Raw genomic sequence first — 14,283 nt, forward strand, 5'->3', positions numbered from 1 at the left:
CCATGCGGCAAGCCTTCATTGCCATGTGCTAAGGTAAAAAAGGAGACGATGTGGCTGGTAGGTTGTTACCTCTTAGAAAGTGAATTTTGTAGGCCAAGAATAATATGCAATTTTCCTGAGAAAACACCCTGCATTGACGATGAAACGTCCCATTTGCAATGATGGCTCGCAGGCTCGAGAACAGAGTCAGAATTTTGACAGATTGTTGGTTAATTATGTAACCGTTAGAATAGATGTCAAAAAAATGGTACTCTAAGGTTGCTGGTTTTTGGTTTATAAAATATTTCTAATAAACTATTCCCTTTTTGCACATCTCTGCACTGTGACCCCACTGGTAATCTGGCTACTGATCTTGACTCCTGATGGCTGGGCCTGCGATCTTTAGACAAAAGTGCGCAGGAAATATTTCCAAGCAAAGGGGGGTCAACTAAATTTTAAATTACTGTAGCAAAAATAAATAAATATGTATATATAGCAAAACATAATTTATAATAATAATAATAATATAATAATAATAATAACACTTATATAGTGCACAATCCGCCTCAAAGAAAGAGTACGCTCACAGCACTTTTCACTATCCGAAATACTGTAGACTGCTGGGAAAGTAATTCGCTGAAGTTCATGCAAACTTCCGGAATTGAATCAGTGTTGCTGTTTCGATGTGGCATGTCAGGCCCGTAGTACGACATAATTTGTGGGAGGGCCGTTTCAGTGGAAGCTGGGACTCTTTGGAAACCATTAACAAAACCACAACACAGAGGTGAAAAGCTTAAGAAATGCTGACTTGGAATACTTCTGGCTTGTATGATCTCTGATACTCTGGAGAACATTGTAAATATATCTATGAATATCAATTTTTCGTTTTTAAATGCAGGCCTTCTCCAGTTTTGGGCGGTTCATCGTAAGGCACCTTTGAATCTTTTGTTTACGATAATACCATATTTAGCCTGGGTGCAGTAGGAAATTAGCGGGAAAAAAGTAAAGGAAAATTTATTTTTGGTTTTTCTGAATCAGTATATCATATAGTGTCTCAGAAAAAAAATCCCCATTCTTAGAGCTTGGGCAATTTTCTCTGCTCCAAAAGACTCCAACCAATGGCTGTATTCATGGCAGAGAGAAAGACTTCAGTGGTGGAGAAAGGTAAATCATTCTCTTCATATAACTTAATTCCCTACTTATGTTTTGGTGTGCAATCCTTTTTATTATATTGTTTTGTTTGCTTGCTACTCTGACCTTAATTTTGTCCAGCAGTAAACATTCTTGCCTGAAAAGATTACAAAACTATTGTTTTCTTCAGGTACATTGACCTCCCCTCTCCGAATTCTTCAGTTTACACTACATTCTTTGCTAAAGTAGATTGCCAAGCCACTTGTCCTCCATATCTCAATCCTGAACTATTTTGTTTCTTTTTTGGTTGGGGAGTGATAGATATGGTGTATACTTGGTTGGTACGCATTGAAAATATAAGATATCAATGACAAATAACATTATGCATAAGTATAATTTTCTTTTTTTTTTAATTTTCCAGTTACATCTGCTCACTTGTTCTGCTCATAGAGACTCTCGTATTTTGCACAATATAAATGAATAACCTTTAACCTTTATGTCATACTTTAAAAACTTGACTTTATTTTGCCCATAGTTCTCTGGCACACCATCGTTGTTCTCTGTGTCAGTTCAGGAAGATGCAAACACTGCAGACATTCTCTTCCAGTTTCCATGGGGTGTAGAGGTGATTGAGAGAATAGCTAACAGAGGAACTGGTTTATTAGAACAATTATACACAGAAACTAAGAAAAATATTCAGGTATTGCTCAATTTTTAAAGTATACTATTATTTATGGTCCATCTATGGCAAGTTGATTGGTCGTGCGGTTAAGGCAGGGGCACCTTAACTTAATATCGGCGCTGGTCCGAGCGGCATGCTTACCCATTGTTCTGGTGGTAGAACAAGTCTTCTCGGACAAGGACTATAAACCGTAGCCCAAGTGTACACAATAGGCTTGTGTGCACTTTAAAGAACCCAGTACATCATTTGAGACGAGTAGATGGTTACCCCAGTGTGCTGGACAATACAGCCCCTGTGATGGACAGACGAAAGTAGCTGGAGCTGGTTTTCCTGGTAAACCAAGACGCAAAGAGACCCTTAGGGATGTAGGAAGTTACTGAACGAGATGTCCACCCATCGAGTGACATGATATATCCACTACTATTATTATTAAATCATTGGCAGGTGTAGAAAGTGCATATTAAGTACCAAACATAATAATAACATAATATTTATTTATACTTGAAATCTACTGTTTCCTCACATGGTTTAGGTCTGCTTTATAAAGTTCAGTAAATATAGTTTTGAGGTTTAGATATTGGCGCTGTTTTAAGTCATTAGAAATTACCCTGGGATTGGAAGAGAAGCAGCTTCATTACGGAGTTACAGTTTCCTGGAAATATGACAGAGAAGCCTCAACATTTGTTGTATTTACACATTTTAGGGTAAAATTGGAAGGCGTTTTGTTACTCCTAATGTAATTGAGATGGTAGCTGGTCTAGATGCAGGAATGTTTGCCTATTTAGTTGAAGCCATCCAACAGAAGCAGATTCCAGATGCAAGTGGGAAAAGTATTACAAGAAAGGTAGGAAAAGCCAAAGCAGACGGAAAGCTAAAGCAGACGGAAAGCTAAAGCAGACGGAAAGCTAAAGCAGAGAAATTAATTTACTACTGGTGCTTTCTAGATACCAGTTGAAAGCTCTTTATTACTATAGACCAAAAATTATTAAATATTCATTAAAAAAAAGTTTAATACTACGCAACAAAACAAATCTAATTTAAACATTTTGGTTAATAGACTTGTATTTAGGATTGGATATTTTTGGTGTGAACACCAAGGAAAAAGATTTATCATCAGTATTAGTAATTTCCACTGGGGTCCTTCTGGTAGTGATTGAGCAGTACACCATATTGAGCTTGTGACCAATGGGATTAAATAAAATAAATCAAATTACATTAAATTACAATTAATATTTGTCTTATGATTTTACTTCTGTAGAATTTTACAAATAATATTCTTAAATGTTTTTATTTTTATATAGGTGTTGAGATTGCACGCCCGCTTGGCACCTATTAAACTAGCTATTATTTCATCGAAAGCAGATCGTGAAATTAAAGAGGTAAATACAGTATTACGCAATAATAATAATAATAATAATAATAATAATAAAAACTTACTATTCCAAGAATAATTATCAAAGGCGCAGTGTATGTTAGGAAGCAAAGCTGTTAAAGAAATGAGTTTTAAGTTCAGGTTTAAATGAAGTAATAGATGTATCAGAACTAATGTTGCATTTTAATGATGACGTAATATGGTTCTGTACAACATTTTGTACTGTATAGTGTAGTTCAATAATTGTGTACGGTGGTATAGAACAATTTTTATTGTTTACTATATTGTGTTGTACAATCATTTAATACTGTACAATCCTTTTGTATTTTATGCTGCTGTACAACCATGTTGTACTGCATGGTACAGTCATAATTTTTTGTGCTGTAGTGGTGTGTGCAGTACAGTCATTCAGTATTATACAGTAATACATACACTGCAATTCCATTTATTGCAATAGTAAATTACTGTTCCATACCTTCTACTGAATAATTTGATAAAAAGCTTTTGTAATATTGCTACTCAAAACGTATCCATTATTTACTTGTTTTCACAGGTGGCAGAGTATTTATCCAAAGAGTTTTGTCAGACTGGAATTAAAGTTTTTCATCTTGGTGAATCCCCACAATCAATTGAAAAAGAATTCTTTAGGTAATGATGATTTTTTTTTTTTTTTTCAGAAATTGATGATGATAATTGGAAAATTAAAGTTTACCCTTCTGGTTAGGTGTTTATTGTTACCCAGATTCTCTTTAATATGTTTAATTTTGTCCTTAATTTGTTATGTTAATGCTGTATCATAGTTTATGTTATACTCTTAATGATTAAAATACTGTTTCATATTTATATTTTAGTTCTATTATATTTGATTTTGTGTATTTTAGTTAATGTTCTGCTACTGTAATATAAAATGAATGTCCATTTTATGATTGATAGATCAAATGATATCAGTAGCAGTATCACAATATCAATATCAGTATCAGTATAGTATTTCATAATTATAAAATCAAATCAAATTGAACTTCGTAATGTAATGTTTAGGTTTGATGAGATGGGAATCCCGTTCTCTATAGTCATTGATGAAGCCACACTAAAGACTGGTATTACAGAAATTCGACACAGGGATACGACTATGAAGGTAATTCCAAACTATATGATATGAAATTAATGTTATTATTGTTCATAGTTTATTTTCATATTATGTTTACACAGTATGATTTTATCGTATATCACATCAGTAGGCCTAAAAAAGGGTAGGTTGTGTTTATTACCCTCGCCTGTCCGAAGGAGAGGTGAAGGGTATTGCAATAGAGTGGGTATGTATGTCTGTCCTTCCAGGGGTACGATGTTACACGCATCTCAGTCCTCTAATTTGGTGCTGATCGGAAGTAAGATGCAGATTTTAGAATGTTATTTATATACTTTTTGGCCGCAACTGACGAGCCAACTCGAGCGGATTGTTCGACTGAGTTGTTTGGCTAGGCCAAGCAGGCTCGAGCGTATCAACCATGTGTCAAATTCTGGCTGACGGACTGGAAGAAGTCCGGATGGCATGCAAACTTGCCTGATCGATGGGCTTGCCGAGACCTATGAAGCTAGGCCTCGTTTGGCAACTAGAGCAGATCGACCGTGGGCCATTATTTTTTCAGTACATAAATGTGGCGCAACAGGGCAAGGGTTTGTAATCTTAGATTACAGTATCATGTATATTTATTTAGTATAACATCAATGATAAACGTAGGAGAACTCACAGCATCATTGTGCTAAAATGCGTATGCGCGTGGTCCATGAATACCTAGAGGGGCTTATCCTAGCTTCATTTTCTCATTATTCCGCAATGACAGGCAGAAATGAACTATAGCATCAGGGTAACCCCATACTTTTCCAAATAATGTAGTAGGTTCTTTAAAGTGTACACTGGACCTCCATTTTAAGTCCGAGTCCGAGAAGATTTCTACCAACCGGAAACTGGGTGAGGAGCGGCTTGAACCAGCACCGATATTAAGACTGTAGTTAATGGCGCTCCTGCCTTACCGCTCAGCCACTTGTCTAAACTCAAAGAAATATCAAATAAACTTATAAACAGATGTCAATAAAACAGGTATCCTAATTGGATATCAATCAGTATTTATTACCGCAATATTCTACAATTTACAATACATGAGAATTGCGTATCAGTAACACGTACGCTTTTGCCTACAAGACACACAAGTAGTGCGTAACAGTAACAGGTATATTTATGCAAAATGTAAACTAAGTCCGAAAATGGACAGCCACAATAACAATGATATATCCCAGATACTAATGTTTCATATTGCTTAGCATCTAAATGTTCACAAAGCATCATAATTATCACAATTTATAGTACATCACTTCTTCTATGTTAAACCGGGCACTTTTTTCACACGGCGATCGTTGTCTGTCGAGATTTATGGAGAACGCAACGCTACAATGCGCGCACAACAGATCGTTTTTAAACAAGATCCGACAATGAGCAGATGGCATTGTGCTGTCTATAACTCACATGAACCGGGTTCGGATCCGTTGGTCGACAGTCGTACGACCATCATACTACGCAGTTTGTGTCCAGCTTTAGGCTCCAAACTATTAGAATATTTTGGAGTAAAGCTGAACTTTGTGGTTAAGGTGCTTGTCTTATAATTCCAATATCCTTTGTTCAAATCTAAGCTTTTCTTATAGTATATTATATTCCTAAAATTATAGGTGTCTATTATAGTCCTATGAAATAAGGGATTTTCTTGTGGTTGGTAGCACTTTATAAAATAATTTCATTAATTTATTACACTAACTGTTGCCAGCTGTTATTAAAGTCATGTAACTTAAACATGGAGATTGTCTTCATTACATGATGTAGTCTGGTCCCTGGATTACATGATGTAGTCTGGTCCCTGGATTACATGATGTAGTCTGGTCCCTGGATTACATGATGTAGTCTGGTCCCTGGATTACATGATGTAGTCTGGTCCCTGGATTACATGATGTAATCTGGTCCCTGGTTTTGTGTATGTTTTTTTCTTATTTATGTACATTATTCTTTTTCAGCAACAAGTTCACATCACTGAAGTTAAGGAGCTTATACAGAAACACTTGAATGCCTACTAATATGAGCTACAGCCACTTTAACGAAAATAATATCTTAATTTTTTGCTGTTTCATTCATTTGTCAATGTTACGGCAGTTGGTGGTAGTTCAGGGAATGAATATCTTGTGCTTAAACCATAATCTAGATAATAAATAACTGCGACATATATCCTCATGTAAGCTTGACAATAAATAGGTGCTATTAATGTAGTCCAGGTTTCAACCACTGTTAGTTTGCCAGTAAACGGACTGTGAATATTAAATATTCATATTTTATATAATAATATTTGTTTTGTGTTTATTATATACATTTTCAGTCATCATTCATATATATGGTGTCAATACTTACATATTACTTATGAGTAGGCCTAATTTTAACAAAAACCTCCAAATACAAATACAAAATTTATCGTTGAATAAACAATACAGTTCAATAGACTAAACTTATAGACATTAATTCTGAAATTATATCCGCAGTACACTATATGGTGAGCTTGTCTTTGTAAGCTCAAGAAAGCAAGTGATTGGTACTTTATAGCCATCGCCATCACTGCCGAGCAGTTTCCTTAAGCGCACGAAGGTGGACTTCATTGGTGCTATCACTCAGTGCAAGAAGTCTGCTTAGCTCCTGACGTTTCTGTAATTTAACATTAAGATCGTTTAATAAATAATATCAAAACAAACCGATTTGTCGAAAAAGAAAGTACATTAAGGAAATTTGTGCACATGATTAAAAGATATACATATAAGCATTGCTTTGAGACTGTACGTAACTAGATTATATAAAAATATATTTGGTTAATTGTTTTATTTTATACATTTATTTTCGTGACATCCAGCATGAAGTACACACGCCACATACATGATGGAATGATCCTTTATAAACGAAGCCCCCTATTGAGGCCTATGGAGTGGAGTTGTTTTTTGCTGTGACAGGAATTGAACCCAGGCCCCCGGGAATTGGAAGGCATGCATCTTAACCACTAAGCCAATCCACTCCCCTAGTTACCAGCTATAACGGAAAAAATTGCTAAATAACGGAATGTTAAGCAAATATCGTCCATAGTCTGCATATAACTTCAAATTTGTGCCTGCAAAAACCGCCTGTAATTAATTAAAACTGATATTTAATACGACTGATTAAGAAATGAAATATAAATAAATACATAGTTCTTTTAAATACACAATCCTAGACAGAGCATGGTGAAAATTTCTCCAACGATAGACTAAAACATGTTAACATTCGTGGCTTATCGAGGACATGTTACCCTACCTCCTGTAGTTCTTGCTGGTATGTGGCGGATGATTGGAGGTTGGTACGGTCTTGGAACGTATCCAAGTCGGCAATTTTAATTCTAATGTTTTCATCTGGTATTCTCAGAAGAAGAATCTAAAAAATATCAAGAATAAAGTATAACGAACTGTACAAAAAAGTAGTATAGATATACAATATTTTGGAAGCATTTACTGGCAAAAATATTGTATTTTATCAAAGATATTAAATCATTTCAGCAGCAGATATACCGGTATATTCTAAATTTAACAATATTTAGAGGTTGTTTATTTAGAAATTGCAAGATAATGGAATGAAGTCAAAAGCCATTTGTTGAAGATTTTCAATGAAATTTATGTAGAATTAAGTAGAGAAAGCGACAATATACAGCTGCCAATTGTCTAAGTCGAATTTGCCTAAACTCGAATGATTTCTAAGCCGATCTTATTTTGCATGCCAAATTGTTGTGTTTTCCATTAATTAACGATCTGTAATTCGAATTTTATCTAAGTTGAACAAATTTTCAATGGCATTTTGGATTTGACTTGTACATGTTCAAATATATGCAATAATTTTGCATAAAAAATGAAATTTAGATAATAAACGCATACTAGAAATTAAGACAGGATATATTTTCAGAGGGGAACAAGTCCATAAAATTAAAAGGACAAAAACAGCAGCAGGTGATTAGGAAGACAAAACAAATGGTCAACAAAAAGTAAACAAAAATATGTATGTAATTTGAATATATCCTTTCTTTTTACCTTTGGGACGAAGACGGTAATCAAAATTACTGAGGATCCAACGATCAGAAACATAGCTATGCTACCGTAGAGGGCATCATTGCTGATGTCAGTCATAAATACAACTGCTATTGCAACCACCGAGATGATGGATACGCAATATACAGCAAAAGCTATCTGCTTGCCTGTTATGGTGGAAGAAAAATAATAGTTTATCATTTTAGGAATATCCTTTCATACACCTTTTATGTAACAATTCAATTCATCATCACCATCGTATACAATAGCATCGTCTTCAACAATATCGTCATCTTCATCATCAACATCATCACCACCATCAACAATATCGTCATCTTCATCATCAACATCATCACCACCACCACCATCACCAATGTTGTCATCAATATCATCATTTTGGCTTACTTTCATTTAGAGCAGTTATTCCAATATTCCGTGTATCCCATGCAATAAAAACACCGAAGACCATTAAGGCGCCCTTAAAAACCAACAACAACCCAAACCAAATATTGAGATAATCCGACGAACATTCACCAGAAGTATATTCAAGTTTTAAATCGTTGCCATTTGCATCGTAGGTCATCTGAAAGACAGATTTACAGTGATTAATCTGAAACTTGTTTAACAATTGTATTTGTCTTCTTCAATCTAACAACCGTCTTTTGTTTAGTGGTTTTGTTTTCAGTAGACCTAAGTCTTAACAACGATAGTCTAGAGTTAACTTAAACTTACCTTAGTTTTAGCAACTGTATTTGGCTTAATTAGAACTTCAGTCCTAAACGTACTTGGACATAATTCAGCTTACCTCAGTCTTCTCTGAACAGAGAATGTTGCTTCTCCATGTCATAATATACACCAACAGCACTGACTAGAAAATTCAGTATTACTTGAGTTTTAACAACTAACCGTGATCTGAACTGACTCAACTTAAGCTCACTTCATTCTTCACAACCTTTTTTTTCTGAAATTCACATAAACCTACCTCAATCGTAATAACAACCGTCTGATCTTTACCTTAAACTTACCTCAGTTCTAACAATTGTACTCTGGATTTTCATCGGGTCGACCAGGTTCCAAGACACAAAGATAAGCAAATCGACAATTGTAAATAGGAATACTGAGAAAACGAGTCGCTTATCAGACAGATTCTGCAAAAGTAAATATATTTCAACTGTATCATGCAGGTCTTATGTATCTGTGAGCCAATTTCTGGCAGTCACACTCTACCTCAAAAATGTAAAATGTTAATAAATTATTATAATTATTTATACTACAGGCTTCAATATTGCTGTTTATATTATATATATCATGTACATCGTCATTCTTATTGGACACTTACGACTTTCTTGAACTTATTCACAGCAATTTTGAAGATCATGGAGACACGATAAGACTTCACGAACAGCCCTCCAAATGCTAGGGACACACTGATTGGTAAAATTAATGAGCGTACCTTAAAATGAAGGTACAGTAGCCGGTTAATTTAAATTTTAAAAAAAAATCTATAAATTTAAAAACGGTGACTATACTAGAAATAATTTGATATGTACTTTTAATAATTAATTTTTTATATATTGATTATTCTTGTCGAAGGAGTTAATGCTATAGGCTTAGGTTTGCAGAATGAGTTTTTGTAATTTTAAGACTACTGTAATAATAATTAACAAGACGAACGAGCAGATTATGTTCGTTCTTCTCAATATAGCTTAGAGTCTTAGTTGAAATATCAGAACAATCTACATTACGTAATCTTCAGCGTCATATAGGCAATGAGCAAGTCCAACAGCTCTTATAAAAGCCAGACTTCGGAGGAAAAAATGTTGATATGCTGTATGAATATAATAAATATCATTGAAGATGTGTTTGAAGAAATACAGTAAAACCCCCTCCTTTGTGGCACTCCTATTTTTTGTGACACGTACCTTTATTAAGGGGACACTTTTGATTATTATTACCTTGCAAAGGAAGAGTTTGCTTTTATCGTCCGCAAGTCCACTGTTTTCAGCGACCATCAGGATTACAGATATATAGCTCAGTATACAACCGACTGCAACTAGGCTGTTGAGCCTCCACACTGACATCTTAATCACCCTTTTTTTAGAAAAATACATTACATAATGTAAAGGGGAATTGATGGCGCTTGAATATAATTCAAAATTTTGTTTCAAGATTGACATATTAAGATATACATGCGTATCCTAAACATAAGACAGGAGAGTGTGCATTACCTAATTTCTAAATCAGCAGCAATTTGTTTGGTGAAAACTACTCGGTAGACTTAAATGTCAAACAAAATAAAACAACAATGATACCAATTTTACATATTAAAATTCCATTCTTGCGATTGAATTTGAAGTCGACAATTGACGGTGCTTCTTGGACAAAATTAAAGATTATGTTTCACGTGTAAACGATTTTTCATTTATAAAATATTCAGATTAGGTATCTAACAGCATCGATGAAATCCAAATTTCTTGTCTTAACCGAAAGCTTCATAATCATTTCAATTTTGCTAGAGAGTGTAAATGGAGCACATATTTATACATTAGACAGGAGACAAGAGAGAAAAAAAGTTCAGTCATTAAATCAAAAGATAGCTCCTGAATGGCTAAAATAATTATATCCCGAAGATGTCAATTTAATAACATTTTAATAATAACGGAAATTAACTACTGTAGATCAAAATTTGTCGACCAATGACGTATTTTAAATTAATAATTAAATAATATTCTTTGGTTCTTCATTTTGGATTACTTTATGATTCATATTTTTACCTATTTATCTTGCTTTTTATTATCTCAAAAACAACATCGACGACCTAGTAAAAAGTAAGTCTACGCAAAATTATTTAAATTTTTAAAATAGCGATATGCAAAAAGGAGAGAACTTATAGTGTTATAAAAAAACAAATAATGAAACTTTCTGGAGTGTCAATCAAAATTAGCAAGAACATCGACAATATTACGCGCTCGTCCCACAAATGCACGTGTGAACCAGTGTTTACGCCATTTTTTGTGGGACCTTAGCAACAGTATCCAAGGGGTGGAGCTTTGTGGAACGGTCTATTTTAAGTTTAGGGAACATTCTTTCAGCTCTGCGGATGCATTGTAAAAGATAGAAACTCACATGCAGAAGCCACTATAGGTGGTGAATGTTATGGATTGTTTTCTACAGTGTAGTTGTTGGCATAGACTAAATTTATCTAATGCAACATTATTTATGTATTTAGGATCATTACCTTCTATTTTTATTTATAATGTGTAACGTAAGCAAGACCAATGAGAGTATTATTCCAACGAATGACATTGGCAGTAAGGTGTATACAAGCCATGATGAAATTTCGGTTGCAACTCTTTTGATGATCACGCCATCAACTGGTGGCAAGTCACCTGCAAATTTTATAAAGGTGAATTAACTGTGTTAATAGTGGTTATAGAAAAGGCTGAATTCTGCGATACACTCGTCAATCAATAATTTAAGTAATCACCTTTACTCTGAAACAAATCAGTATATACACGAAAGTACACTGTAAAATCCTACAATGGAAAGATCATTCTGACAAAACAAATTTAATGAAAACAAAATAAATCATCGAAGGATTTCGAAAAACCAAAAAACAACATAAAATTAGTTCATTTCTACTTGTAGACATCATGGCAATTGTGTAATAAAGTTAAGCCACATTTACACTAGACACGATTACGACGCGACGACACGATCCCAGATAACAATATTACGTTATAAGAACGTTATAATAACGTTACAGTTAGGTGATAAAAACGTTATTTTGTAGAATCATATGTACGTACTTATAACCTAATTTCACAACCTAACAACGTTTGAACGTTCTTACAACGTTGTGCGAACGTTATCAAAGAGTATAAATAGTATTATTTATTTATACTCTGACGTTATTTAGTGACATTTCTAGCCACAACGTTCTCGAGCGTTATAAGAACGTTTTGTGTTTGATGGAAATTAATGTTCAATGTCATCGTTTCTTCAAGAGTATTGTTATTTGCCTAATATGTTGTTGATGATGTATTAGGCTGGTAAAATAAATGTAGATCTCTCTCCAATTTAATAGTAATTACAAATTGAAAGATACGTGTAATTAGGATGTATTGTATGATCCATTCTGCTTTTAAAAGCCATTAGATTTACCAACAGGGTAAACACGGTATAAAAATTGCTTTAAAAATTTGAATTATTTGGATATCTGCTTTGATAATAATAATAATAATAATAATAATAATAATAATAATAATAATAATAATAATAAGAATAAGAATAAGAATAAGAATAAGAATAAGAATAAGAATAAGAATAAGAATAATAAGAATAAGAATAAGAATAATATTATTTATAAAGCGCAGAAATCCACTGCAGTAGTGCTCGAGGCGCTAAAATTGACATGGTATAATTGTATACGAATTGGCCTCCTGATAAGCATAATATTAACTAAAATTTTAATTATTATTCATATTGTAAAGGCGGTTTGGCGCAGTGGTTTTTATGTCTCGTGCGTGGGAGGAGAACACGCACTGTCTGTTTCGCCATCGCTTCAAGGTTATTGCTATTAATTTTCCTAATAATCATGTTAAATATAAATTCAGCGCGTTTACAAATTGAAAAAAAAATACGTGTAATCATGATGTAATGTGTGATTCTATTGTAAACGTCATTTGCGTTACCTCCAGAGTACTTGCTAATAATAAAAATGATGAATTTTGTAGTCTTATCTTGTATGTGCTTTTGAAAGTTTGAATTATTTAAAGTGAACATAATGGGGTTTTTTTTGACGATGCATTGCATTATAATAGGCATACTGATAATATAATTTAAAATTATAATTATTATTCACTGGGCGAAAAGCTGTTGGGCCCATGTATTTTCTATCCTAAGCAAATAAATATTAAGGATTGTGTGATTATAAACCATAGATCAACTTTTATTTTCACACCAATCCGGGGCCCCTTTGGACTTAGACTTGCCACGACTTGCCACAATTCTCTTATTTTTTATTATTTTTCTCATTCTGGACAGCGCCACCAACGAGAAAGTTAATTTAGAGACGGAATAAAAGAAATCGAGTATGGGACGCCAATTAAATTAGGTATGGCGCGCACTAAGTGCAATAAAGAGTTATGTTTCATCAGTTTCTACTATATTTAGCATGGTAATTTTCTGATAAATGCTTTACAAGAACTTTACATTTAAAAAAAGAGGGGCATACGCCCTCACTCATTTCGCCACTGATACGCCTGCCAAACAACTCGGAAAACACTACCTTTCCATATGAACTGCCGATCCATTTCAATAATGACATTTTCTCGAGGGTTGTGGACCATCACTCTCTCCAAGTGACCATCTGAATGAAAATGAGATTGACATAGGCCTACATGTTTAATTTGAAGAATATATTTGTCAAATTAAAAAGATATACATTGGTTCATTATGCCAATATGGGATGTTGAAATTCAGAAATGCATTCACATAGTCAATGCAACGTTTCATGGTAACGATCATATAGTACCTTGTACTTGTTCCACGACCACGTCGGCTTCTCTGCTTCCAGCATCCGAAAACCTCACAGGTCCCTAATAAAATTAATTAGATCTATCAGCGTTTAATTTTTTTTTTAAATAAATATTTTATATGAAGAGCGCACATGTTTACATGTACATTTGTTCGCCTGCTGACTCATTCCATCTTTTCAGATTCAGATTCATATTCTTTCGTTCTTTTGTTCTTTTGTTCATTCTCTTGTTCTTTCTTTTGTTCTTTTCGTTTATTCATTAATTCTTTCGTATATATTTTTTTTTCTTAAATCAGTCACTCACTCGCCAAATGTTATTTATCGAGCTCACATACGCAATCCAGCATAACTTTTATTTATTTGCGTACCATTCAAATCACAAAAATCAAAATATCTCAAAAAAAAAAAAAAAAAAAAAAAAAAAAAAAAAAAAAAAAAAAAAAATAA

General features: G+C 33.8%; 2 protein-coding genes across 3 annotated transcripts in view; one reads left to right on the top strand and one right to left on the bottom strand.

Moving 5' to 3' along the window:
- Positions 1-1,069: 1,069 nt before the first annotated feature.
- LOC117117743 (DNA polymerase subunit gamma-2, mitochondrial-like) lies at positions 1,070-6,450 on the top strand (the record flags this gene model as incomplete). Its single annotated transcript, XM_033262154.1, is given in 7 exon segments — positions 1,070-1,143; positions 1,646-1,810; positions 2,496-2,636; positions 3,094-3,171; positions 3,718-3,812; positions 4,203-4,299; positions 6,225-6,450. Coding segments are annotated over 7 exon segments (710 nt in total), but the record flags the coding sequence as incomplete, so codon positions are not given.
- Positions 6,451-6,623: 173 nt separating this feature from the next.
- Positions 6,624-14,283, bottom strand: part of LOC117117732 (gamma-aminobutyric acid type B receptor subunit 2-like) — a 19,078-nt gene continuing 11,418 nt past the window's right edge. For both annotated transcript variants that reach the window (XM_033262141.1, XM_033262132.1), the window contains 10 exons: positions 13,834-13,897; positions 13,588-13,668; positions 11,536-11,686; positions 10,253-10,388; positions 9,637-9,750; positions 9,323-9,445; positions 8,703-8,880; positions 8,301-8,464; positions 7,537-7,653; positions 6,624-6,900 (listed from right to left, as the gene is read on the bottom strand). In XM_033262141.1, the coding sequence (XP_033118032.1) occupies positions 6,811-6,900; positions 7,537-7,653; positions 8,301-8,464; positions 8,703-8,880; positions 9,323-9,445; positions 9,637-9,750; positions 10,253-10,388; positions 11,536-11,686; positions 13,588-13,668; positions 13,834-13,897 (1,218 nt within the window). In that variant the 3' untranslated portion in view covers positions 6,624-6,810. The remainder of the gene's footprint in view (positions 6,901-7,536; positions 7,654-8,300; positions 8,465-8,702; positions 8,881-9,322; positions 9,446-9,636; positions 9,751-10,252; positions 10,389-11,535; positions 11,687-13,587; positions 13,669-13,833; positions 13,898-14,283) is intronic.

This window comes from Anneissia japonica, unplaced genomic scaffold (assembly GCF_011630105.1).
Source record: "Anneissia japonica isolate Jap-2015-1 unplaced genomic scaffold, ASM1163010v1 scaffold108273_len470852_cov203, whole genome shotgun sequence".
NCBI classification, from domain to species: Eukaryota; Metazoa; Echinodermata; class Crinoidea; order Comatulida; family Comatulidae; genus Anneissia; species Anneissia japonica.